This window comes from Meriones unguiculatus, chromosome 18, assembly GCF_030254825.1.
Source record: "Meriones unguiculatus strain TT.TT164.6M chromosome 18, Bangor_MerUng_6.1, whole genome shotgun sequence".
NCBI classification, from domain to species: Eukaryota; Metazoa; Chordata; class Mammalia; order Rodentia; family Muridae; genus Meriones; species Meriones unguiculatus.
The window spans coordinates 21,797,272-21,821,814 of NC_083365.1; the positions used below are offsets into that span (position 1 = coordinate 21,797,272).

General features: G+C 45.6%; 1 protein-coding gene across 3 annotated transcripts in view; it reads right to left on the minus strand.

Annotated features, from left to right (window-relative positions):
- The window catches only part of Mapkbp1 (mitogen-activated protein kinase binding protein 1), a 50,742-nt gene extending 26,199 nt beyond the window's left edge, over positions 1-24,543 (minus strand). For all 3 annotated transcript variants that reach the window (XM_021647590.2, XM_060371542.1, XM_021647589.2), the window contains exon 1: positions 23,785-24,543. In XM_021647590.2, the coding sequence (XP_021503265.1) occupies positions 23,785-23,898 (114 nt within the window). In that variant the 5' untranslated portion in view covers positions 23,899-24,543. The remainder of the gene's footprint in view (positions 1-23,784) is intronic.

The following is a 24,543-nucleotide window of genomic DNA, read 5'->3' on the forward strand; positions in this document are numbered from 1 at the left end:
TTAGTAGATTCTACCTGTTGTTACCGTGGAAAAGAAAATGAAAGGGTTAAAGTAGATGACAAAGGAGGAACAAGCATTTTTCCAATGCAAAAAGGCACCAAAGTCTAGGCTAGAGCCTGAGATCCGGGTGTGTGTGTGGGGGTGTCTATGAGGTTCACATGAGGTCACTGACCTTCAACCCTTTGAAGGCCACAGTAATCTATCTCCTGAGACCAGAATAATGTTAGGCATCAATTAGGTAACTTGGACATCCTTGATTTGTATCTGATCACGTGATAGACCTCCATCAAAGGACTCCACCTTCCTGTCTGCCAGTTCATATAGTTTAGGCGCCTTGGAGGGCAAAGAAGGGCTTAATGCTGTGTTTCGGGAATCACAGATGCTTAGGGTACTCTGATTATTGTTATTAAGCCACACCTCCCACAGAGATGAAAGGGAAGCCTGGGTAAGATGCTGAAGAGTCTGAGAAGACATGACACGTGAGACTTCACCATCTTCATAACAATGTTGCTGTCCTACATTGTAATGCAGGTCACAGAAGCCCCACTGGACTAACCTCAAATTAATTCACCAGTCTCTCTGTGGGTGAGGTCTGTGAGATCCATTCTGCCCTATAACCTCATAATTGTCACTCCATGGTGCTCTTTGTCACACAGTTTTTCTGGTCAGTCCAGAACCAGTTCCCTGCAGAGCTGTCTGTACTTCCTGCGTGCGCCTTCCCTCAGGGATGTCCTTGTTCTTCCTTGATTTAGAGCGAGGAGCCCATGTAAGCAAAGTATACTGGCGTATGAAAACTCTGGCCTAGAGAGTGTGGGAGGGCCAAGGAGTGGTGTAAACCAGAAATATAGGGCAAGAAAGAATCTACTGTGACAGGCCAGTTTCTAGAGTGGGGAAGCCAAGAATCAGCTGGATTCGTTTTTGGACATATCTTCTCTTACTGGCCTAAACAGAGAAGAGTTGAAAGTGCTTTTAGAAGTCCTATTTCTTTTTTGTTTGTTTTTTATTTTTTTCAAAACAGGGTTTTTCTGTGTAGCCTTGGCTGTCCTGAACTCGCTTTGTAGACCAGGCTTGGCCTCAGACTCACAGAGATCCACCTGCCTCTGCCTCCCCTAGTGCTGGAATTACAGGCATGGCCACTGTGCCCGGCCCTGTTTAGACTCTTACTTCCAGAGATCCTCTGACCACACCTATGTGTACATACACCCACTAAATAAAACAACAACAAAGGCAATTTTACTTTGAACTGGGTGGGAAAGTAATGCCTGTGGTTGATAAGACTAAAAGAAGTCCCACCATGGTAGCACAGTTAAAACCTATAGTCTAGTACTGTCTCGTAAAAAAGGCTGGGTTCAATCCCTGGGAACTGGGGGGGGGAGGGGAGGAGAAAGAGAAAGAGAGAGAGAGGCAGGAAGGAAGGAAGGAAAGAACAAACAAAAGCATGCAGAGGTGTAATTACATGTTTGTAATCCCAACACTTGAGAAGCTGAGACAGGAGGATTACTGTGTTTGGAGCCAGCCTGAGCTATAGAGTGGGTTCTAGGCCAGCCTGGGCTATATGATCTATCTCAGAAAAACAAAACAAAGAACCAAACAATATTTTCTCAGAGAGTTCTCTAAGAGTGACTTATGCTTCTTAGGGATATGGAGCAGGAATTGTAACATGAGTTTACTCACTGGTAGCAGTGGTTTAGTTACAGTGCATTAGTCTAAGCTCTAGACTGTTCATTTATCCATGGGCCCAGCAGAGGCGCTAAACCCTATGTCAGCCTATGCTAACATTCTGGATTGTGAGTGAATTTCTGCCCCTTCCATTCTTTTCCTCGGTCTAACGGCTCACTGGCTTCAGTCACCTGGTATTGTCTGCAGAGCACAAACTCAGCCTAGGGAGACTGCACCTTTAGTTACCCCAGATCAGGATCTTGGCACTGTGCCTTTAATTGTGCTGGATGAAGGGGTGTTCAGGAACGTTCCCATTGTACTTACTGCCTAAGACAGACGAGAGAGAGGAGCCTGAAGCCGCTATGTCCTATGTAGACTGCAGAGGTCATCAAGCACAGTGAGCCACATGCCTCCAGCTCTCTTCAAACTAATATAACTTGAAGCAACTCATTTAGATTCAAATGTGTGCAATCCCTCATCTCCCTATGGTTCGGTGTTGGTCCCAAAGAATCAGACCAAGCCTGCTGGTTCTCAGCTGCCCTTCCCTTTCAGAGGAATGTGAGTAGGTGTTCTGTGGCTAGAGAATCCAGTTCTATAGAGAATCTTGAAACTAGTTTGCAATTTTCAACAGGATAAAGCAGAAAGATTAGGTTTATGCACACCCTAAAGACTGTTTTTCACGGCAAAAGAAGAAATGTTTTTTACTATGATCCATTCATATAAGAAACTTGCTTTCTATTGTGACCTAGTGTGTACTTTCATGTGTGTGTGTAAGCAAACAAAACTGAAGAACAATTTTCATAAAACAATACCTAATTACAGTATATGCTTTAATACACTCTAATATAGTCCTTTTAGTTCTGGCCATGTCCACTTTCTCAACTTGATGACCTACAAACGTGCTGGAAGACTAAGCATGGGAAAGCGGCCACACACCTCTTCTCTCTGCCAGGCCCAGGGAATAGGCTCCAGCCAGGGGACTCTTTTACTTTGTCATTTTCCTCTCGGGCCCTGCACAGAGGAACATGCTTCCTGACAAGAAAATCCCACAAGCAGGAGTTCACTCGGGAGCTAAAATCTTGGCTTATTTTCAAAGGATTTATGGGTTTGAAAAATTTTTTTCCTGGCTTTCTAAAGTAGTCATCCAAGGGAGGGAAGCAGTTTCCTTTGGCCCTCTGAAGGGGAGGCGCAGAGGAAAACATTCAGGGGCATCAGCTGGTTTTTATTTTATGTTCTTAACTCAAACCAGCTTCCTGTTTGCAGGGAGGTTTGGGCTGAACTCCACTCTCAAAGGGTCTAAGAGTCCCAAGCTCTTGTGAAGCCTGCAGCAACTAGGCTCATTCTGCAACACTCTGACACAAAGGGCTTTGCAAAATGACTCTCCCCCACTGATAACATTTCTCCTCTCCTCTCCTCTCTTCAAAAGGTAGCAGAAATTCCCCCGCTCTACAAGGTGGAGGAGAACCTGGACACCAACACTAAACACACTGAGTGATATCAGCTGTGTGCAGGAGTGAACTTGCCCCAGCTCATCAACTGTGATATGCACAGCTTTTCCCACAGCCTGGAACAGCACTGGGAGCCTTAACCTCAATGGAGGGAGTGCTTTACCATGGCAGTCAGTCTAGGATTCTCCCCATTCTCAGAGACCCTAGTGCACCAATGAGATCTAGTGACTACCATCTCTCAGCTGAAATACGATTAACTCCCAAATGTTCTTTCAGCTTCAGGGCTTGACTGCTACAGTCTTCTCAGCATGACCGGCCACAACGATTCTTTTAAACATAAATGAGATCGTGTCATTACTCAAATCCTTCCAATGGCTCCCATCTTCCTTAAAGTTCAAATCCAAACACTTGACTTAAACTTAGAAAGGCCTAAATCACCCAGCCTCCGGCCATTTCTCTGGGATCATTTCCTATACTCTCTTCGCTTGCTCTCCCCTAGTCGCCTCAGCCACCACAAGCACCTTGAGCAGACTCTAGTGTACTCCTGTGCATCTGCTATGCCTTGGATTCAGCAGTTCTTCCCTTAGCTATTCTCACATTGGTTACTCAGGCCTTTGCTCAGAGGCTGTATCCTCAGAAAGGACTTTGCAGGCTTCTCTGCCAACACTCTGGCCTTTACTCTGCTTAACCTTTCTTCACAGCATGCATAGCAGATAAGACAAGCATTTTCTCTCTGCCCAGGTGCTTTGTCATCACATAGGAGCCCTCAAGGACAGGGTTTAGATTCCCATCACTTATTTATGTATCCTAAGCACAAAAAAAAAAAACAAAAAAAAAAACCAAACTTATTTTTATGTGTCTGAGTGTTTGCATGTATGTGCATGTATACAACAAGTATGCCTGGTGCCTGGGGAGGTTAGAAGAGGGCATCAGAGCCCTGGAACTGGAGTTGCAGACAATTTTGAACTGCCATGTGGGTGCTAGGAACTAGACCTAGGTCCTCTACAAGAACAGCAAGTGTTCTTAACCACTTAATCATCTCTCCATCTGCAGCACTAAATCACACTTCCTACATAAAAGGCACTTAATGGTGAACCTACTAGTATTATACTGCCAGACAAAGCATCGAGCTGCCTTCTAAAATCCTGTCTCTACCCATAGATTAAAGTAGCCCTCAGACCTCTTAAGACACATTTCTTTGTACAGTGGTTGGTTGATTAACTCAAAACTAGCCAGGCATGGTGGCACACACCTTTATCAGGAGGCAGAGACAGGTGGATCTCCGAGAGTTCAAGAACAACCTGGTCTACACAGAGATTTCTTTCTTTTTTTTTTTTTTTTTTTTTTTTGCTGGGGGGTGCTGGGGATTTGAACTTAGGTCCTCTTACTTTCAGAGCAAGTAGTCTTACCCACTTAGTCATTTCTCCAGCCCTACACAGACATTTCTAAGACAGCCAGTGCTACATAGAAAGACTCTGTCTCATTAGAGAGAGAGAATAAGAAACTCACAACAAAGTACCGACAAGCCTCTGTCGAATTCTCTAATCAGAACTGCAAATGAGAACGAGACCTCTAACATCACACACACTTGCCAAGGCTCAGGGACCATCAAGAAGAGGGGGGTGCAACAATTTTAAGACCCAAGGGCTGGGGAAGATCAGAACAAAACAATGGCTTCTGGACATGTCAGGACCACTGTGCTCATGAACCCAAAGCCGCTGTGGTTGCATGCACAAGACCTGGGAAGATCAAGCCAGGAAGGACTATATCATGCTGGGGGTGGGGGGCGGTGTGTGGAGCACTGACAGTCAATGGCTTCTATGGGAGGGAAAGTCAAGGCTGTGGGAGTTTGGGAGCTTTGTTTCATTTTTGTTGAGATAGGGTCTTTCTACCATCCCTCCAGCCCCCCCCCCATATACTCTTAAATGTATTTTATTCCTCGATATATATCAACACTCTTTACCCCTGGTGACCACAACAGGTGTACCCTTGCACAGATGATGATCTCCCCAAAGCTATGTAGATAGAGTTCTCCAGTTCCATTCCCACCTTATATATTCATATATATTATGTATGTATGTATGTATGTATATGTATATATGTGTATTTGAAATACAACTACATCAAAGTAAATCCACTATTCTAGAAACATCGTTTCCCAAAGCAGCAAGGACTCAAGAGCAGAGCACACCTTTTACACCTGCCGTGACCTCCACATGCACAGTGCAGTCTGAACGTGGAAGGGCACCCATGTTAAAAGGCTGGGCCAGCTCTTGCTTCAGCAGGTGGAGAGCCTTTTCCTGCCTGAAACTGGTGTCGTCTTTCCACTGAAGCAAGCCTCCTGGAGGGCAGGGTTCCACAGTAGCCTATGAGAGAGAGAGAGCTACACAACTACCACTCCCGGTGTGAAACAGAGAAATATCATATCCTCCAGAGGAAAAGGAGGTAGACAAAATTTCACTCTAATGAGATAAAGGTAGCTTTGTAACAGTTTATCCCCCGAGAGAAACAGTCTTGTTTAAGTGCCCTTCTGGCTCTCGTTCCAGTAGTGTGGGAAACAGGTAGCTCAGAGCTGTAAGACTACACACTCATTCATACTAGATAAAACAGTATTTCCAACCGGAGTCTGCAACTTATGACTAGAACTTAAAATCAATTTAGTTAGTAATGAATAAATAGAATGAAAATGGATCATGCAGAATCAAGTCGGCCACTGAAATTTGTTGTACAGGATGTGGGTACCCAGCATCACAATGCAAAGCATATCAATGGGTGTTTTCAAAAGTCTGAAAGCTGGGGCTGGAGAGATGGCTCAGTAGTTAAGAGCCCTGGCTGCTCTTCCAGAGGACCCAGGCTAAACTTCCAGCACCCACATGGAGGCTCACCAACTGGACTTAACGGTCCAGCTCCAGGGGATCTGAAGCCCTCTTCTGACCTCCAAGGGTACCATACACAAGGGGTGTGGAGACATAAATGTAGGCTAAGATAAAAATAAGTAGCTTTTGAATTTTAATAATTTGAAAATGTGTCTGTGTACAGGTGTGTGTACGTGGGTGCAGGTGTGTGTACATGGGTGCAGGTGTGTGTACATGGTGCAGGTGTGTGTACATGGTGCGGGTGTGTGTACGTGGGTGCGGGTGTGTGTACGTGGGTGCGGGTGTGTGTACGTGGGTGCGGGTGTGTGTACGTGGGTGCGGGTGTGTGTGCCTGAGTGCAGATGCCCTTAGAGCTAGAGTTACAGGTGGCAGGGAGCCTCCTGACATGGATGCTGGAAATCAAACTCAGGTTCTCCAGAAGAGATCACTGTGTGCTCTTAACTGCTGAACAATCACTCTGGCCACAAACTATTTGTTCTTTCTTTCTTTCTTTTTAAGTCTGAGGCTAGGCACTGTGGCACACAGAGGATTTATTTCATTACATCTATTTATTTTGTGTGTGCCTATGTACCATGCTGCACACACATCATCTGGGATGATGTGGGGGAGTGTGTGCTCTCCTCCCACCATGTGGGTGCCAGCGTTCAAATCCTGGGTCATCAGGATTAGCAGCAAGTGTCTTTACCTGCTGAGCCAGCTTGCTAGTCTCCTCATAGGATTTTTGATGGGTAAAAGCACAGAAGGAATTCTGTACAGAAGTTTGACGGCAGGAATGACAGAGGAGGTAAAATCGTGTTCCAGAAAATTCTAAGTCTAGAGAGATAGAACGTAAGGGGTCTGGAGAGAATTGCTTGTTTGAAGTAGATCCTGGCTGGTCTGATATTTGCTACATATCACAGGACGGCCTTAAACTCATGGCAATCCTCCTGCCATGGCCTCTTGAGTTTGGGGATCACAGGCATGTGTCGCCATGCCTTGCTCAACAAAGACCTTGACTACCAAAGTAAGAGGGTAATCTTTAGGTTTTGGGAGGCCATGGGAGAGAGAGGAAAAAAAAATCCATTTGGTGAGATAAACTGAACACAAACCTATAAGGAGACAGTTACGAGGCTCAGGTAATGAAATCTAGACTAGCACGAAGACAGTTGCAGTAGAACAGGAACAATACACCAAAAGCCACAAAGCCAAAACAGCGAGAAATAAATGGGCACTCCAAGCACAACTGTGGAGGAAAAATAAAACACAATTCTGAACCTCAAAAATAGCAAGCAAAGCAGTGCCATGGTCAAGAACAGGACCGGGGTCCACAAAGGGCAGGCCGCTGTTCCGTGGGAGTGCTGCGAGTGTTTGGAGGAGCTGCAGAGCACGCCACGCAGTAGCATAAACAGGACGGAGGCTTGGGGAGAGGCTAGGACCAGAAAGAAGTACTGAGAAGTGTTCCCAACAAGACAGGAGAAGACAGAAGACAGGAAGGAGAGAGACGAAGCAGGGTTTTGAGAAAACCCATTTTTACACACTATGAAAGAGACAAGGAAGCCAGCAGTGGAGAGGGAGGAGAACCAGAAAGCCAATGGAGCAGAGAGTTCCTACAAGGGAGGAGCAGCAGCCAACATGAGTGTTAAAGAGAGGCAAGAATAGGATTCCTCAGATTTCAGAGCCATCCACACCAGTCCCAAGACGCCCCAGACTGCTAAACTCCACACAGCCCAGGAACCGCAGGGAGGCCTCAGCTGTTCCTAGTCAAGATCTCGGCCCCCTCCTCTCTGGCTTGCTCACTTTCTCTGCTAAGGACCAGTGCCTGGATCAGGTTTTCTCTTTCTCAGTGTAAGGGACTGGGAGTCTGCCCATGTTATGAAGGTGCTGCCTCCTCAAGGTGGGGAGCTAAGAAATCAGAATCACTTTAAAAAAGCCAGGGTCATCTAGGATTTGGCTGACCTCAAACTGGTAAGAAATCCCCAACAGAGGGGGAAATGATCTGATTTTGTTGCCATCTTGCTGCCCCCAGCTTCCTTCTTCCATACTCTTCTCCCTCCCCACCCCCTCTAAATCCCACTGTGCTAAGCCTCAAGGGCATAAGTCACTCCTGACAAACGTGGCCTGTTGTTTCCAAAAACAAGCATGCCTGAGACCCTGCTATTGCTCCCTCCCTCCCTATAGGTTAAGAAAAACTGTTTAGAGTCTCTTGTCTGTTTTCTACACTCTAATCTCACAAAGTGTATTTTCCACCCGGTTCTAAGAACTGCCACTTATGCAAAAGCCACAGAGGAGCCCGCAGCCAGCAGGACTTTCACAGAAACTTAGGCAGCTGCACAGAAACCCAGTGACTGGACCTAGAAGACAGAAGGGCTCTGGTGATTCAGAGCCCATAGTGTCATCTGGCCAGAGGTAGCTAAGAGCAAAAAAGATCTTCCAGGGCAGGCAAAGAGACATGGCCTCTCCACTCTGTGCCCGATCTTTATCTGCTGTGGTTGATTTCGAGTTGTATTATCTTCCACAGAGACTTCCAGAAACCAGTGACTCCAATATGACAGAAAAAGCAAGCTTGTCTGCTCAACAATTCAGAATTAATGGGAGCTGAGAGGATTCTCCTGTGCTGAGATTAAAACAGCCTCAGCTTCTAAGGAAGGTCAATCTGCTACTGCTCAGAAGAAATAATCTTAGAGATCCTCTAGCCACAAGTCCCTGGAGACCAGCAAACTAGAACAAAGGTTGCTCAAACTTGGCCTAGCTCTAGAATTATTTCAAGACACCTACGTGCCCAGAAAGCAGTTCCTACCTGTTGCCTGCATCCCTTCCCGCTATCAGGCAAGACTGTGTGGCTGTGCGTAAGGACGTGAATGTGGCATCCTCTACAGCTTTCCACCTCATTTTCTCAGACACAGTCTGTTACTGAAGCTGATTCGGATGATCTGGCCAGCAAGCCTCCGGGAGCCAGTGTGGGGCTACAGGTGTGTGCCATGTCCATCTCCACATCCATCTTCTTAAGTAGATGCTGGGGATCAAACTCAGGTCCCCGTGCTTGTGTGGCAGGCATTTGCCAACTGACACAGCTCCCCATCCCCCACCACTTTTTTTTTTTTTTTTTTGAGGCAGGTCTCCCCATGTGTCTAGGATGGTCTCTCAAACTCTTGGCCTCAAACAATCTTCCTACCTCAGCCTCCAAAGAGCTGCAACAGATGGACAACACTGCAGCCCTCTTTGCAAGATTCGGAATTAAAAACGCAAGAAAATGTTATTAATCTGTATGCTACAAGCTCTCCAGTGTCATATCTGAAGTCCCTGCTACTTCTGGGGTGACAGAGAAACGCTTGAGGTCAGGAGTTGTGGGTCAGCCTGGACAACACTGTGGATCACAGAGGATCACTGAGTCAAAAAGAAACAAGAAAAAGAAAAGCTTTTCCAAGAGGTACTAAGAATCAGGTTTTGAACTATAATATTTATTTTAAACAGGGTCCCTCTAAGTAACCCTGGCTGTCCTGGGACTCTCTATGTAGACCACACTGGCTTCAAACTCACAGAGATCCACCTGCCTCTCCCTGCCAACTGCTAGGATTAAAAGTGTGCACCACTATACCTGGCTTGAACTATATTTAAAGCATTTTGCCATTTTCCCCAAATCTTAGCCCCTGCTGGAACCAAGAGGAGAAATTAGCACTTCAAGTCCTGCAATAATACTTGGGGGGAAAGTGGGTCTGTGTGTAGTGGTTCTACAACAACCATAACCTTCCAAGAACTGCTGTAAGCAATTCAAACTGAGTATCTAATGTTAACACCCTTGACAACTTTATGAAGGACCAGTATTATACCCATTTCGCAGATACAGAATCAGGTAAACAGCAAGTGAAAGAACCAGAATGTAGACTCAGGGCTGCCTGGTAGCAGAAACCGTGGTGCCCGGGGGAAGAGGTTTGGGTTTTCCAACACCAACAACTTGTTGCCATTTCTGCAAGATCACACTAGGAAGTCACCTCACCTTTGGGTGAGCAGTGGGGACAGGCCTGAAAGCCAAGGAGGCAGAGGGCACCTGGCACAATGACAGGCATGCCCCGTGGTCTTAGCTACTTGTGGAGTTAAGAAGTCTAAGAGTTCAAGCACAGCCTGTGGTGGCTAGGGAGGCTGGACATGGTAACACACTCCTGTGATCCTAACGTGGTAGAGATTAAGGCCAGCAGAACCACTGTAAGTTCAACACTAGCCTGTATGACATAGAAGTAGTGAGTTTCTGGCCAACCTGTCTCAAAACACAACAGAAACACTACAAAAGAGCGAACAGAGGGCATCACAGGATAAAGTAGGGGTACAATACATGCCTTTCATGCTACCTTCATGTTTTTGTTTGTTTTTAACGATTTGTTTTATTTTATTATTTATACTGTGTATGTGCACACGCGTGCATCTATGCAAACACGCATGCAGAGTCCAGAAAAGGGTTTCAGATGCTCTGGAACTGAGTTAAAAGCAGTTACGAGCAGCTTGGCATGGGTGTTGGGAACAGAATCAGGTCCTCTGCAAGAACAGTATGCTCTTTAACCACTGAGCCATCGCTCCAGCCCTGGTTGTAATGGACAGAGTGCAGTGATGCATGCCTTTGCTCCCAGCACTTGGGAGGCAGAGGCAGACAAATCTCTGTTAGTTTGAGGCCAGCCTGGTCTACAGAGTGAGTTCCTGAATAGCCAGGGCTATGTAGAGAGACACTGTCTCAAAAAAAAACACAAAACAAACAAAAAAGTCACAACTTATCAGTAGTTGAAACAAGTCTATAAAAATGGGTTAGCTGCAAAAAAAAAAAAAAAAAAAAAAAAAGAGGGAAGGAGCTTTTCCTAATGCCAGACTACCACATGTGGTGAGAATCCGTCTGTGTCTGGGCCATGCTGCAGCCTAAGGTCAATATGGAGAGCTGGCACCTGCTTGGAGTAACTGGCGTTGCAGTGTTAGAAGTGGGTCTGGCTTTCTGTGTAGATGAAGGAAGAAAGCATCAGACCAAGAGAGAGGGACTAAAAGGACTTCTGCTAAAGAGCCCAGTTACAGCACAGTCACCATCACATGGCCGTGTCCAGTAAGCAGCCTGCACAGCCCAGTGCCTGGGCAGAGGAAGCCTTCTGACCCTCCCTTACTTTTCCATGGTTACCAGAAAAGGAAAGATATGAGACAGTTAAATTCAGAAAGAATGAGGGAGGAAAATTTTTCCCCTCTAATGTCAGGCTTCTCTGTACTAACACCAGAATCTCAAAGCTCTACAGGCTGAAGTCTGGTCCTCAAAAGAGCCCAATTAAAGCTAGAAGTGGCAGCACACACCTGCAACCCCAGGGAGTTAGGGGCAAGAGGATTAAGGACTCAGCTGCATGGTCAGCTTAGGGCAGCCTCAGACTATATGAGACCCTGCCCCAAAACAACAACACAAAAGGGGCATTTACCGATCTACATGGCTAAGGTGTTTGCCTTGACCTTCTGGTTTCCAATTTTGTCAGCAGGAAGAATAATAACAGTTCCTTGCCAGGATGACTTTTGTGAAGTGAGTGTGTGACTTCTAGACGGGCGTGGGGAGACTCTAATGCTCCAGCTGTCGTGGAGACTTTGTGCCACAAGACTCCCATGTCCCGAGGCCCTCATCACTTTCCAGATGTAGCAAGGGCTTCATGTCAATCCCTCTGTACACTTCACGCTTCTTCTTGTCAGCTAGATAAAGCGTAAATGTCTGCACCAACACTTCCACCCCTAATTCTAATTTTATTTCCCACAGTTCACCTAAAATAAACATGCACATCTGTCAACCCAGATTAATCATTATTCCCAAAAGGAGCCTCAGGGCTTCGGCTTGTATTTCTTCTACTAACCCATACTGAAAGCCTAGCTTTCATGCACAGATCAGTTCGAATGTCACATTCCCAGAGCCTGACCTTTCAGTGGTCTGAAGTTGAAATTATGGGGCATTTTCTTCATTATTCTTTTCTCTACCAAAGTAAACTCTTTTCACAAAGCACTTTAAAGGTATCAAAACATTTTATTGACTCAACATCAACAAGAAAATATGTCTAAAGATATGAGAAGTAAAGCATCTCAGATTCACAGTTATCAGGGATTTTCAAGAAAAGAATTAAAGATTCTATTTTTATTATTTTCGTCTGTGAGTATGTGTGTGTTGGGGTATGAGCACATGAGCGCAGGAGCACAGGGGGGCCAAATGTGTCATGTCTCCTGGAGCTGGTGTTACAGGTAGTTGTGAGCTGTGCTCTTAACCACCAAGGCCCAAGAAAGTATTTTTATAACCCACCGATACATATATATATTATAATATAATATATATGTTATAATATAATATAATATAACCACCAAGCTGATTATAGCAACATTTTTGTATAACTAATAAATATAGATTTTTGATTCAAACATTTTATATTTAAATTTTAATCTTTATTTTCTTCGTACAAAAATAATGCAGGCTTATTATTTTAGACTCAAGTGTTATAGAATTATAGTGACAGTCCGTCATAACCTAACTCTCCCTGAGGTAACCAATACTCACAAGTGATATCTATAGCCTCACTTTTCCGGCGCATATACTACTGAACTTGTATGTTTTCACAAAAGTGTAAGGATTGATTAACAAAGCATGTTACCATTTGCTGCTGTTCTCCTCATGCATCTTACACTTCGCTGCACATCACAGACAGAATGATTATTCTTGTCAGCAGACAGAGGGGGTTTCATTTCATACAAGTATGTCTTTCTGTTGAAAGCTCCTTGGAAAACATCAAAGATTTCACTTATGAAAAATGTTAAAAATAGGGTGTTTCTTCTAGTGAGTATTAGCGTTTATTCTAGCTGTTGATAAACAGCGTGAGTTAGCTCTATGCTCCCACATCTTCATACAGCTTTAGTGGGGCTTGTTTTTATTTTTTTTAAAAAATGCTTTCTTTTTCATTGTTGTTGGTCCGTTTTCAGACAAGGTCTTCCTGAGCCCAGGCTGGCCTTGAACTCTTGATCCTCCTGCCTAAGTCTTATAAGTTCTGGGACTACAGGGATGCACCACAAAGATCAGCTCCACCAAACTGTTTAAATAGGAATTTCACCATGGTAACAATTAGAAACTTAGTGGGTTATAAAATTATCATGTTCTCACACTGCCTTTAAATTCTTAGACTGAAATGACAGGACTGATAGAATTCCCAATTATTTCAAAATGAATTAGCCTCTCCCCCCCAAAAAAAGAAGATTGTTTCTCTACTTTGTGGAAGGCATAGCTATTAACCCCACTAGCTTTTGTTCTAACATAGGAAATCAGGGCTTACCCAGCCCTGTGAGTTCACTAGTCTGACTTCCTTTAAGTGTGTAAGGGTTTTGCCTCCACATGTGTCTGTGCACCACATGCATGCCTATGTATCCAGAGAGGTGCGTCACATCCCTGGGACCTCGGGCTTTACACAGATGGTTGTGAGCTGCCATATGGATCCTGGGAATTGAACCCAAGTCCTTTGGAAAAACAGCCAGTGCTCTTAATCATGGAGCCATCTCTCTAGCCCCTAGTTTGACTCTTTTTTTTTTTTTTTTTTTTTAAGACAGGGTTTGTTTGTGTAGCCTTGGCTGTCCTTGACTCACTATGTAGAGTCTACCTACCTCTGCCTCCCTGAGTGCTGGGATTATAGGTGTGCGCCACCACACTAGTTTGACTTTTAATTGTAACAGACTCATTGCTATAGCCCTACAATAAAGTATAATGTAGTTAGTATCCAAGAGAACACTGTGGGCTGCAGTGACGGCTCCACAAGTGTGAACAAGTGTGAGCATCTGAGCGCACATCCCCAGCTCCCATGTAGAAAGTTGGTGTGGCTGGGCGGTGGTGACCTTTAACCCCAGCACTTGGGAGGCAGAGGCAGGTGGATCTCTGAGTTCAAGGCCAGCCTGGTCTACACAGTGAGTTCCAGGACAGCCAAAGCTACAGAGAAATGTTGTCTTGAAAAACAACAACAACAAAAGCTGGTGTGATCCTGTACCCCGGCACAATGCGGGTAAAGAGAGATTGCTGGAGCTTGCTGGTCGGAGGGCTAGATCCAGGTTCAATGATCTCGTCTTAAGGGAATAGGCAGCAAGCGATAGTGTAAGAGATCAAGTGTGAGCACGTGTACACGCATGCATATACACCACACTCACCAAGAACATCACTAACCCTTCCTTTCATTAGCACTGTTGACACGAGGTAAATCACCGGCAATAAAAAGGTACTAAGAATGTGTTAAATGTTAAAACAAAAGATGCTGAACCTTAAAAAGGGACTTCTCACACATGGAAACTAGAAGGAACTGAATCTCACCACTAATTAGAATTCCTTGCTCTTCTACACACCTCTGTGCTCTGTAAACATTAGGAACCCCTTACAACTGTGACGTTATTTGGGCCTCACGTTTTCACAGTCACTAAGTCTCATTTAAGCCTCCCCACAGCCCTGGAAGGCACCAGGACTCAATTTTACAATAAAGAGAGCAGCCAGCACCCTCTGAAATGAGGAAGCTGTTGTCCTGTGTTTGTATGTGTGTGTCATTTCCCTCCTTCCACCCACTCACTGCCCCAGCAGCCTGCTAACTCAATGGTGCCAGGAAGGCGAGCCTGGGTGTGAGCGATGCAGGGGAGCGCGGCTTGAGGCCCATGTTTTTGCCCTTACAGGCCACACTTGCCTACTTGAAAGAAGAAATGAAAACCATACAGGCTGAGGTCAGGTAAGGGCACACATCTGCTGGAGGAAACTTATAGCCCTGGAACCCATGCAAATACAGGGAGCCAGGTAAGAAGTGACCTCGTTTCTGCTGTGTTCAAATTCACCAAATCCTGTCATCATCCAGGTCAGTCCTAGCCTGGCACATTTGGGACAGTTTTTGTTTTTCACAAAAATTAGGATTTCACTCAGCATTCCCCATTATTTAAAAAACAAGGTTGGTTATGGGCTAAAATTACAAACGGGTAAGGTTGGAGGGAAAATTCTAGCATTACACTAGGCCCTCCTCAAGAACACAAGAGACACTGTCAGCCTGCCAAACAATACCTCAGACAAAAAACCCGGCCATTCCCGCTGCCCCAGAGATAGCCAAGGCATCTTCTCCCCACCAGTTCTAAAAGCAGCAGCATTGCTTGTGGCTCACAGGCATCTGGAACCACACAGCTGCAACAACTTGACCTTCAATTACCCACAGACCCACAAGTTAAATGCTTCCTAACATATCATAGGGCAAGCTGTGGACAAAGACTCGGGAAAACACAGGGATGAGAGGAGCAGCCGTATAGACAGGCAAAGGCTATTAGACGACAGATCTAAAGCAGCAGAGAAATTCACTACTGTCAGTATTTATATAAAAATGCCATGCACACAACTGATCTTATATGAAAGAGGTTTATTGGCTGGAGATAGAGAGAGGGAATGAGAGAGAGAGGGAGAGGAAGAGGGAGAAGAGAGACATGCTTGGGGGAGGTGGTGCCCTGATAGAGAGAGGAGAGAGCAGGAGAAGGGGAGAGAGCAAAGGCAAGAGAGTAAGGGGGAGGGGAGTGGCGGACTGGTCAGTATGTACCTGGCCCAGATGATGTCACAGGATGCAGGTACTGACATAGGACATTGCCAGGACCCTAAAGGTCCCTACGGAAAGGCCAGCTGAATTGCCTGCACATCATAACTACCCTGACCTTTCTGTTTTGTTTTGTGTTTGAGATTGGGTATTATGTAGCCCAGGCTAAATTCTCTATAATCTTGATGACAGGACGATCTTCAACTCCCCAGTTTCCTGTCCCAACTTTCCAAGTGCTAGGATTATAGGCCTGTGCCACAAGACCCTGAGAAAAATGTGTATTTAAAACAAAACAACAACAAACAAACAACAACAACCAGGCTTGGGGGTGGATGGCTCAGGAGTTTAGAGCACTGGCTGTTCTTCCAGAGGATCAGGGTTTAATCCCCAGCACCCACGTGGCAGCTCACACTGTCTGTAACTCCACTTCACATATATATATATATATATATTCAAGATATATACTCAAGAAAAACACCAATTCACATAGACTAAAAACAAATAAATCATTTAAAGACAAACCCACCCCACCGTCTCACTGGCTATAGGAATACTAGGCATTCTTTTGAAAATGAAGAGTACCTTAAAGGGATACAGAATAAAGATTAAGTTTAGGCTTTGGCACTACAGAAGCCAAGGTCTGAACTCCAGCTCAGCCACCTACTATCCATCTAAGTGTCATCAGTTTCCAACGTGTTTGGTACAAACAATTATTCATGATATACGATTATGCTTCGTAAACTTTTCTGTGTTATATTTCACATATTTTTTAAAGTTTTGTTTCTCTGTTATATGCCAGCACCTCTAAGGGGTCAGGTGAACATACAAAGAAATGGCTGGCATAGCACTAAAGAGAAACAGATCTCTCATCAAGAAAAAGAAATGCTCAAACCCCAAAGAACAGGATGGGCTCCCAGGCACAGAACTTACCCATCAGGCCAAGGCCTTGGGGCCTATTAGCACCAATAAAAACAAAATTTCCAGAGAACAATAAAAAAAGAAAAATTCACAAATCCTCCATTGTCATGAGGCCTCTAAAAGGGCATTTGACAGACAAGGTATGGGTACTATCAGCCCTATGGTTGCTCAAAGTGTCCCAAGATCTTTAAGTAAATTTAAATCTCATCTAGGAACAAAGCCGAGAGGAGAGCATTTTCAGTGTTGGGGGAGGGTGAGACAGTGAGCTTAAAACCCGGCCTTCAACAAATGCTTGCTTTACACACTAGGAAGGTCTGAGAAAGCATTACAAAGATGGTCTGTTGCAGTGCGAGGGAGTGAAATGTACTCCCTGACACTCTGAGAAGAGAACTGGCACTGTGAGGCGGGTAGGAAGCATCATGAGTGCTCCCAGCACTCCCAGCACACAGCAGGCTGAGGCAGCAGAAGGGCTGTGAGTTTGAACCCAGCCTGCAATACTTACCAAGGGTCCCCCTCCCCGCAAAAAAAAAAAAAAAGAAATAGACAAAGAAAATAGAAAAGCAGTGTTGTGGACTTGCTGTTACAGTGCTGAGTAAGGAGAGATGTGGAAAAATCTCAACACTCAAAAATTCAAATCCTAAGGATTCCCACTGCTCAGTGTGCCTGTCATGCTCACTTTTATGCTCCCTTAATCCCTGCCCCCCTTTAAATTTTAAATTTTTAGTAAGAGGTAACAGAGGTTAAGGGAGGGGGTAGCACAAGCCTCTAATCCCAGCATTGGGAGGCAGGGCTGAGGCAGGAGAGCTACCATGAGCTCAAGGCTAGCTTGGGCTACCTAGGAAGTTCCTGTCTTTAGAAAATTAAATAAGGCAAAAGGCAAGCAGAACAGCTGCCATCTTCATCAGATCAGCCATGCTTTTATGAGAACAAACTGTCTGCTGACTGCTGATGTCCTCTCTGAGAAGGGCAGGAGGGTCAACTGTCCCTTCCCCCACACTCCCAGACATTTGTATGTGATCCTGCCCTAACTGCCTGTGCACCATGCTGTCAGGGTGTCAGAAGAGGAGCTAGAGCACAAAGGCTGTGGAAGTGTTCATGGGAGGTGTCCTATCTATGCGGCTATGGAGAAGTCATCATCCATGTCCTGTGAAGACTTTCCAGAATGGTCACTCTGGTGTCCCCCTATTCCTGGCACCCTCTCCTCCATACTCTGTAGCAAGCACAATGAACTCACTGGCACCCAGGGTGGATTCTGGTGGAATGTAACTTTGATTTGTCACTGGAACTTCATGGGGAAGGAGTAGGTGCTGTTGATGGCTCCCTAGGCATGAAATTCTCACAACACTAGAACAGCAAACACCAAAAAAGGTGGGTCAGCCTCCATCTGCACTCCATGAGAGCTGGAGAAGTGCTGTGAAAAGGCAGCTGACAGAAAACCCTCTGCTTTGCACTGGACAAGGAGAAGGCTTAGCTCGCAGCAGAGCGAATAGACATCTAACATAACAAAGCCTATTGAAAACACTGCAGTCTGAATATGAAGTAAAACCATCTGATACTCTAAGGACAGCTTGACAGCCGATGTTCACAGAGAAGCTTAGTTTGAGTAAACAGGCCCAGATTTCGAGCCTTGACTTTTCTCCAAAGGGCAGTGATAACAGTTCCAAGCACAGCTAGAGAGTCAAGGGGTTGGGAGTGGGAATCAGACAGAAGCCTCACATCACCAGTGTTTTCTCATTCAACAAGAAATGAAAACACACAGGTGACAAATGGGAACAAAGTGAGAGAAATTCCAAGTTCCAACTGGTAGGAACTCAGGCCCATTCAATGGGGGGAAGGGTGGGGCTTATGGACATGATAGAGGGTGGTAGAGTGTCTGCCTAGCCAACTGAGTCTCTGGGTTTAATCCTGGCAATGCGAAAGAAAAAAGATTATCAAAGGCTTATCCAAGAGGATAACTTGGCCTGGACAGCAAAGTGAGACAGGGACTCCGGAGTGAGCTAACCAAGGAGATGAGCAGAGCCTCTGGAGACAACTCAGAGCCTGAAGAGGTCAGGATATCTTTGGACAGTAAAGGAAGAGATGGGTTCAGGGAAGGAGAGGCACCTGAAGGAAGAGGAGCAAACAAAACCAGACGAGTAGCACGGTTCACAGCATACCACCTGCTCTAAGGCTTTCAAGACACTTCATAAGCCTCAATACAGAACACGCCATAGCCAGGCATCATGACAAATGTCAACCATCCTAGCCCTGGGGAGGCTGAGACAGGAGGAGAGAGTGTAAGAGAGTGGGGGTTAAGCTACTGGCTGAGATCTCTATTCTGGTCTCTATCCCAAGTGGAGAGTTCAGAGATTTACATCAAACAATGAAATCTGTTCATTCCTTAGATTGCCAAAGTAAACCGTTCCTGGAATGGCTGGATGAAAAACTAGCCTGGGCTCATCAGATGGTATCATCTAGTTTCCTGCTCCTGATCGTACGGGAAACTCCTGGGGCACTCACTGTCTCAGGAAGACAATAACTGACTCCATAGGTCTGACCTCAGGGCAGTGCAACTCTGCTAGATCCCCCCAATACAGTTTATGCAGCTCTGAGTCTAGAAGACAAAGATTATAAAACTACTGAGGGAAAAGGGCATACGTCCCAGGCTGGGCTGCTGGACTGTCAGCAAACCTCAGTGAGGCAGAAGTTCGTGACTGACAGTGGGCTTCTGGCAGAGCTCAACACAGACACAGCTACCAAAGTCCACTCCAAGAGGCTCTGCTTCCAGTTCGAATGGGTCCTGGAACAAGGTTTGTTTTTTGAGATAGGGTCTCATATAATCCAGACTGGTGTCAACCTTCTCCATGCTGGGCCTGTGGGTGTGTGCTACTCTGCTTGATTTCTGTGGTGCCAGGGAGTGGGGCCCAGGGTGTCATGCATACTAGGCAAGTATTCTACCAACTGAGCTGCACCCCTCTACCAAAAAGGGCAGAAAAGGCTTTTTGTTACTAACATCTGGGCTCAAAAACTGAGCAAAGGCTGAAATTAGATTATTGCTAGTTTTTGCTCCTCCATGAAATCTACCCACACACTCTTCTTGGAGATACCACATATTAAAAGGCCAAAGTAACAGCATATAATCATGCAGGAAAGAACAAGAATAGCTGTGCAATCATAAAATCAGACTAGAAGAAAATCACCTTGCCTGGTGTTAGCAGAAGGAATAATATACAATGTAGATCATATAAATGGTGACTCAGATGATTTTTAAAAATCCTTTAGCATAGGCAATCCTTTTGTGTTCCTAACTTCAATCCTGCCAGCTCAGCCTCAGCCAATTTCTGTCCTTTGTAAAAACAGAACCCAAGCTCCCTCTGCACAAATATCTTCAGAAACTTTAGGAAAAGAAGAGGAGAGGAGAGGATTAGCTCCCAAGAACACACACATTTCATCCTGAAGAAAACACAGCCTCAGCTGAAATGTGAGGTGGGAGTGATTAATGTACAGGATTTGGGCTTGAAAGGTATTTATAGCTGAGAGCTTGAGTTCTTCAAGACTCTACAGACCTGGCCTGAAATCTCAAACTGGTCTTCTCCAATTTACCCTACTGTAGAAACCCTCTTCCCTGTGAAAGACCTTGCTAAGATCTCACTGCTCACTAAATCTATCTCTAGTCATTAAACTCCTGCCTTTACTACTGGCTCTTTCATCTAGGTTTTAAGCCTCATGTAACTATATTTTAATGGCTCTCTCCTGAATAAAAAGCCTTAGTGAGCAGTGCTCTCTCTATTTCCTTTCAGCCATTTCATTACTCCAGGTTTTGATTTCTCACGAGCTCACAACTCTTCCTGATGGTTTTTTTAGGATGTCCAGGTTCACCTGCACTGACATCTTTGTCTCAATTGTATACTCTTTCCTTCTCAATGGAGACATGGCACAGGGGTCAAGAGCACTCACTCTCTGCTCTTCTGAAGTCCCAGAGTTCAATTCCCTGTACCCACATGGAAGTTCACAAATGTCTGACACTGTCTTCTGGTACATGCAGACAAAGTACCCATATACATAAAATACATAAATAGAGCTTTTTTAAAAACTGAGAAGGAAGACACACAGAGAAAGACAACTAGAGATTGGTTTCAAGGAAGCAGAACTAGTCGGGAAAGTCCCTCTGGCTCTGGAAGACATGGAGATGGATCTAGAAAGAAGCAGAAAGGTCGGTGGTACAAAATGGTGTGATTCAAAGCAAGTTTGAGGCCAGTCTCAGCTACTATATAGCAATATCTTGTCTAAAAAAAAAAAATTAAAGTGGGAGGTTCCATGAGTTAGCTGTATAATGCCTCTCTGATCCCTCCTTCCTTACCTCCCAAGTGGCATGCCTTTTTATCTTCAGGTTTTGTTCAACATTAGCTGCCTCGGACAGGAAGAGTGGTACATAACTGTCCCAGCACTCAAGAGGCTGCGGAAGGACGATCTCCAATTTGAAGCAAGGCCAGCCTGGGCTACATAGGAAGTCCCAGGCTAGCCTGGGCCATATTGAGACACTGTCTCAAAACAAATTCATGAATCCATGCCACAATTTCCTTAGTTATCGGGTATTAGGGAAACTCATAGACCAGGTCTTATGTGGGTTATAGAGCAAGCTTCTAGAATAACCTGAGGTAGAAAGCCTTCACTGAGGATATCTGAGAAGCTAGGTACACAAAGACAACTCATGACACCAGTTAAAAGGTCAGCACTGATTTCCTGCTTGGAACAAGGATGTTTAATGGTGATGTCAGAAATGTCTTCCTTTTACTGTTTTCCTAGAATGTTTTCCTCTCTTGCCTCAGGACTCAGCTCAAATATCCCGTCCTCTGTGAAGTCCTTCCTAATCTATTTCCCCTGTAACCCCATTAACAGCTTAGTTAATGAACAGCACTTACCAAATCTGGTTGTAATTACTTCTTTACATGTCTAACTTAGCTACAAGCTACTTGGTGGCAAGAATGTTTTATTTATCACTGGTTATTCACCCAATAGGCACTCAACAAACACTTGTTGAGCACATTAATGACAGACGTGGAAAGTCTTAAAGAATGGCCGTGGCATCTTCCAGATTCTAGACCACTTCGAGATAAGTACTACAGGCTAAACTTCCATGATATATCCCTACTCTGTGTGCCAATCCTGGCCAGAAAAAGAACCCAAAGAGAAGAGAAAATTGGTCTAATAGCGCTGCTATGAGTCAGCAAAGGTGCCTGCTGTGATGGGAATGCCAGCAGGATGTGCTGAGGAGATAAGAGACAGGAGGGTCAGGTGTTGGAAGGCAGCTAGAGCTACATCTTTAGGGCCAGTAAGGTGGCTTGGCAGGTAAGAGTAATTGCCATGTTGACCTCCACAACAACACCATGGCACATGTGCGCCTGCTCTCACACATCACGGTATGATAATAATAATAATTAATAAAAGTTAAAAAAAAAAAAGAATGGGCAAAGAGTTGTATCTAAGAGTTTCTAAGTTGGAGGACCCATTTTTCTGCCTCTAGAGAACAGGAACAATTATTAATGATAATGATAATAACAATAATTAATGATAATCCTTGTAAGAGTCACCAATGCCACCAGCATAAAAACGAGTGGCAAATTTTAATTCTGCAGCGCACCTGCTAGAACATACAGGAAAGCTGTTCACCAAAGCCAATTATGCCTCTGCTAAGGGACCCGCCAAGTCCTGCCAGAACTCTCCCAGGTTGTACAGTAGATAGAAATCTTCCTGAATCAGGTTTGCTCATCTCTGAAGAGTCACGGGCAAAGCAATAAGACGCTGCCGTCTCAAAGGACTCTGCTCTTGGCAATCCTGTACCACACAAAGTTCTGATGTTTACAGGCTGCTCATAGGACACAAAACCTATTCTAGTCCTGTGGGAACAGTGCTCAAGATTCCCTCAAAGGATTAAATAATTGTATTCTACTTTTGTATGCTCAGAATTGTGGGCACCATCAAAGCTGAATAAAGCATAAGCTGGGCCTGCCAGAAACCCCAGCTCTAAGGACACGGTGGCAGTGGGTTGTAGTCTGAACCCATCTCAATGTACAATGTAACAAGACTCTGCCTTGAAACAGAACCAAACCAAAGCCAAACAAATAAAAAATGAGTGTAAGGACCAAAACCCAGACAGGTATAAGTATGAAGGATAAACATCTGCCCAGAAAAAGGATTCCAGCACACAGCAACCAGAATAAACACTGTGCAAGGGCAAACTGGGAGAACTGTCCTTCTGGCACACATGTGACTCCTTCATGTTATCATCGAGAAACCAAAAAGCCCTAGTTAAATAAATTTAGTGTGCTCTCTCTCTCTCTCTCTCTTGGTTTTTCCAGATAGGGTTTCTCCATGTAGCCTTGGCTGTCCTGGAACTCACTCTGTAAACCAGACTGGCCTCGAACTCATTGAGATCCACCTGCCTCTGCCTCTGCCTCCCAAGTGCTGGGATTAAAGGTGTGTGCCACCACAGCCCAGCATTTAGCAATCTTAAGACATACACACACACACACACACACACACACACACACACACACACACACACACACACACACACACACACGGAGACCGGGGGACTACTTCCAGGAGCTGGTTTACTCCTTCTGCCTTGTGGGTTTGAGGAAGTCAAATCAAGAGATCAATCAGGTTTGTGAGCAAGTGTCGTTACCAGCTGAGCCATCTTGCCAGTCCAATCTTCTATGTCTTTTTTTTTTTTAGACAGGATAGGGTCTCACTATGTAGCCCTGGCTGTCCTGAAATTTATTATATAGACCAGGCTGAGCTTGCCTTTGACTCCCTCGTGCTGAGATTACAGGCGCGCATCACCAAGCTTGTCATAAAATCGTTTTGAGATCTGAGATGAAGTGTTTTAATCTATCTCTTTTTGCTGGTATAGTCTGGCATTATAACCTCAACTGTTACACCATTACTTACATCTACATTAGTCACAGTGAGGTCCTTTACAGAGTATGTGATCTTACTGTCCTCTTCCAAGAAGAGAAACTGAGTCATAGAATGTCAACTTGCTTCCCCAAGCACACACTTGGTTTGAACTGCGGTCCTGTTAAACCCAGGTCGCCTTCCTCCTATGCACTTCTTCCCATGGCTGGGTCTCAGCATGCCCACCCACGCCACTCACGCCTGCCCTGTTCTTCCAACTTCAAATCAGGTCGTCACTGATAAACATATTTCATCTTTCAGAGCCAACAGAGAAATTCCATCCTCTCTCTCTCTCTCTCTCCCCGTCTGTCTCTGTCTCTCTTTTCCCGAAGAAAGAGGAAGGTGGAAAAAGGAACGAGGTGCGAGAGGGTAGAGTTGGCTCCCAACAGGACTCACCTTAGAGCTGAGGTCCTCTCGCCGGTTTCCTGCTTTACTTCTTCGCAGTTTGATGGATGGGGACCTCAGCAAGTTCTTGAGGCGGCTGGTAATGGTTGACCCTTCCCCGGCCATCCTAACAAGGAGCCCCTAAGGACAGTCCCTGGCCTAGCCTCAGGACTTGTCTCAACAGTGGTACTCGCTCAACACGGCCTTCGGATACGCACTTTCACTGGCCTGACATGGCAGAAGCAACCTTAGCATCCCAGTAGGTTTCTTCTGCCTGTCAGCAGCTCTTACTCTGGGCATTACCCTGTTCTTTTCCCACTCCTCATGCCCACCTCGCCTGCTGATCTCTTATGAGGGGAGAACGACCCCTGGAGTGAAGAAATGTCAGGCCCACGCCTGCCAGAGGCGCTGAACCGAAGAATGGGATGGGCTCTAGGAGGGCTGGTGACCAGCCTGGCGCCGGTTACAGGCCAAGTGTTCCCATGGTAACTGCGGTGTCCAAGGGAGAAGGCCGCCGAAGCCACCCGGGGAAGGGTCCGGAGCCCTGTGCTGGCTGCCGGGGCTCGCGCGCCTCGCTCGGGTGCAGGAGCCTCCCTTGCCCACCCCGGCCGTGAGAGCTCCCTTCCCGTCCCCCACACCCAGCGCCCGCTTCAGGAACCCTACTACTCGTCAGCGCCCCCGTTCGCTCGGGCCCAGCTCACAGCGCCCTCGGGCATCGAGCTCGACGGCTTCAGCTCCGCCGCCGCCGCCGCCGCCGCCGCCGCCGCCGCA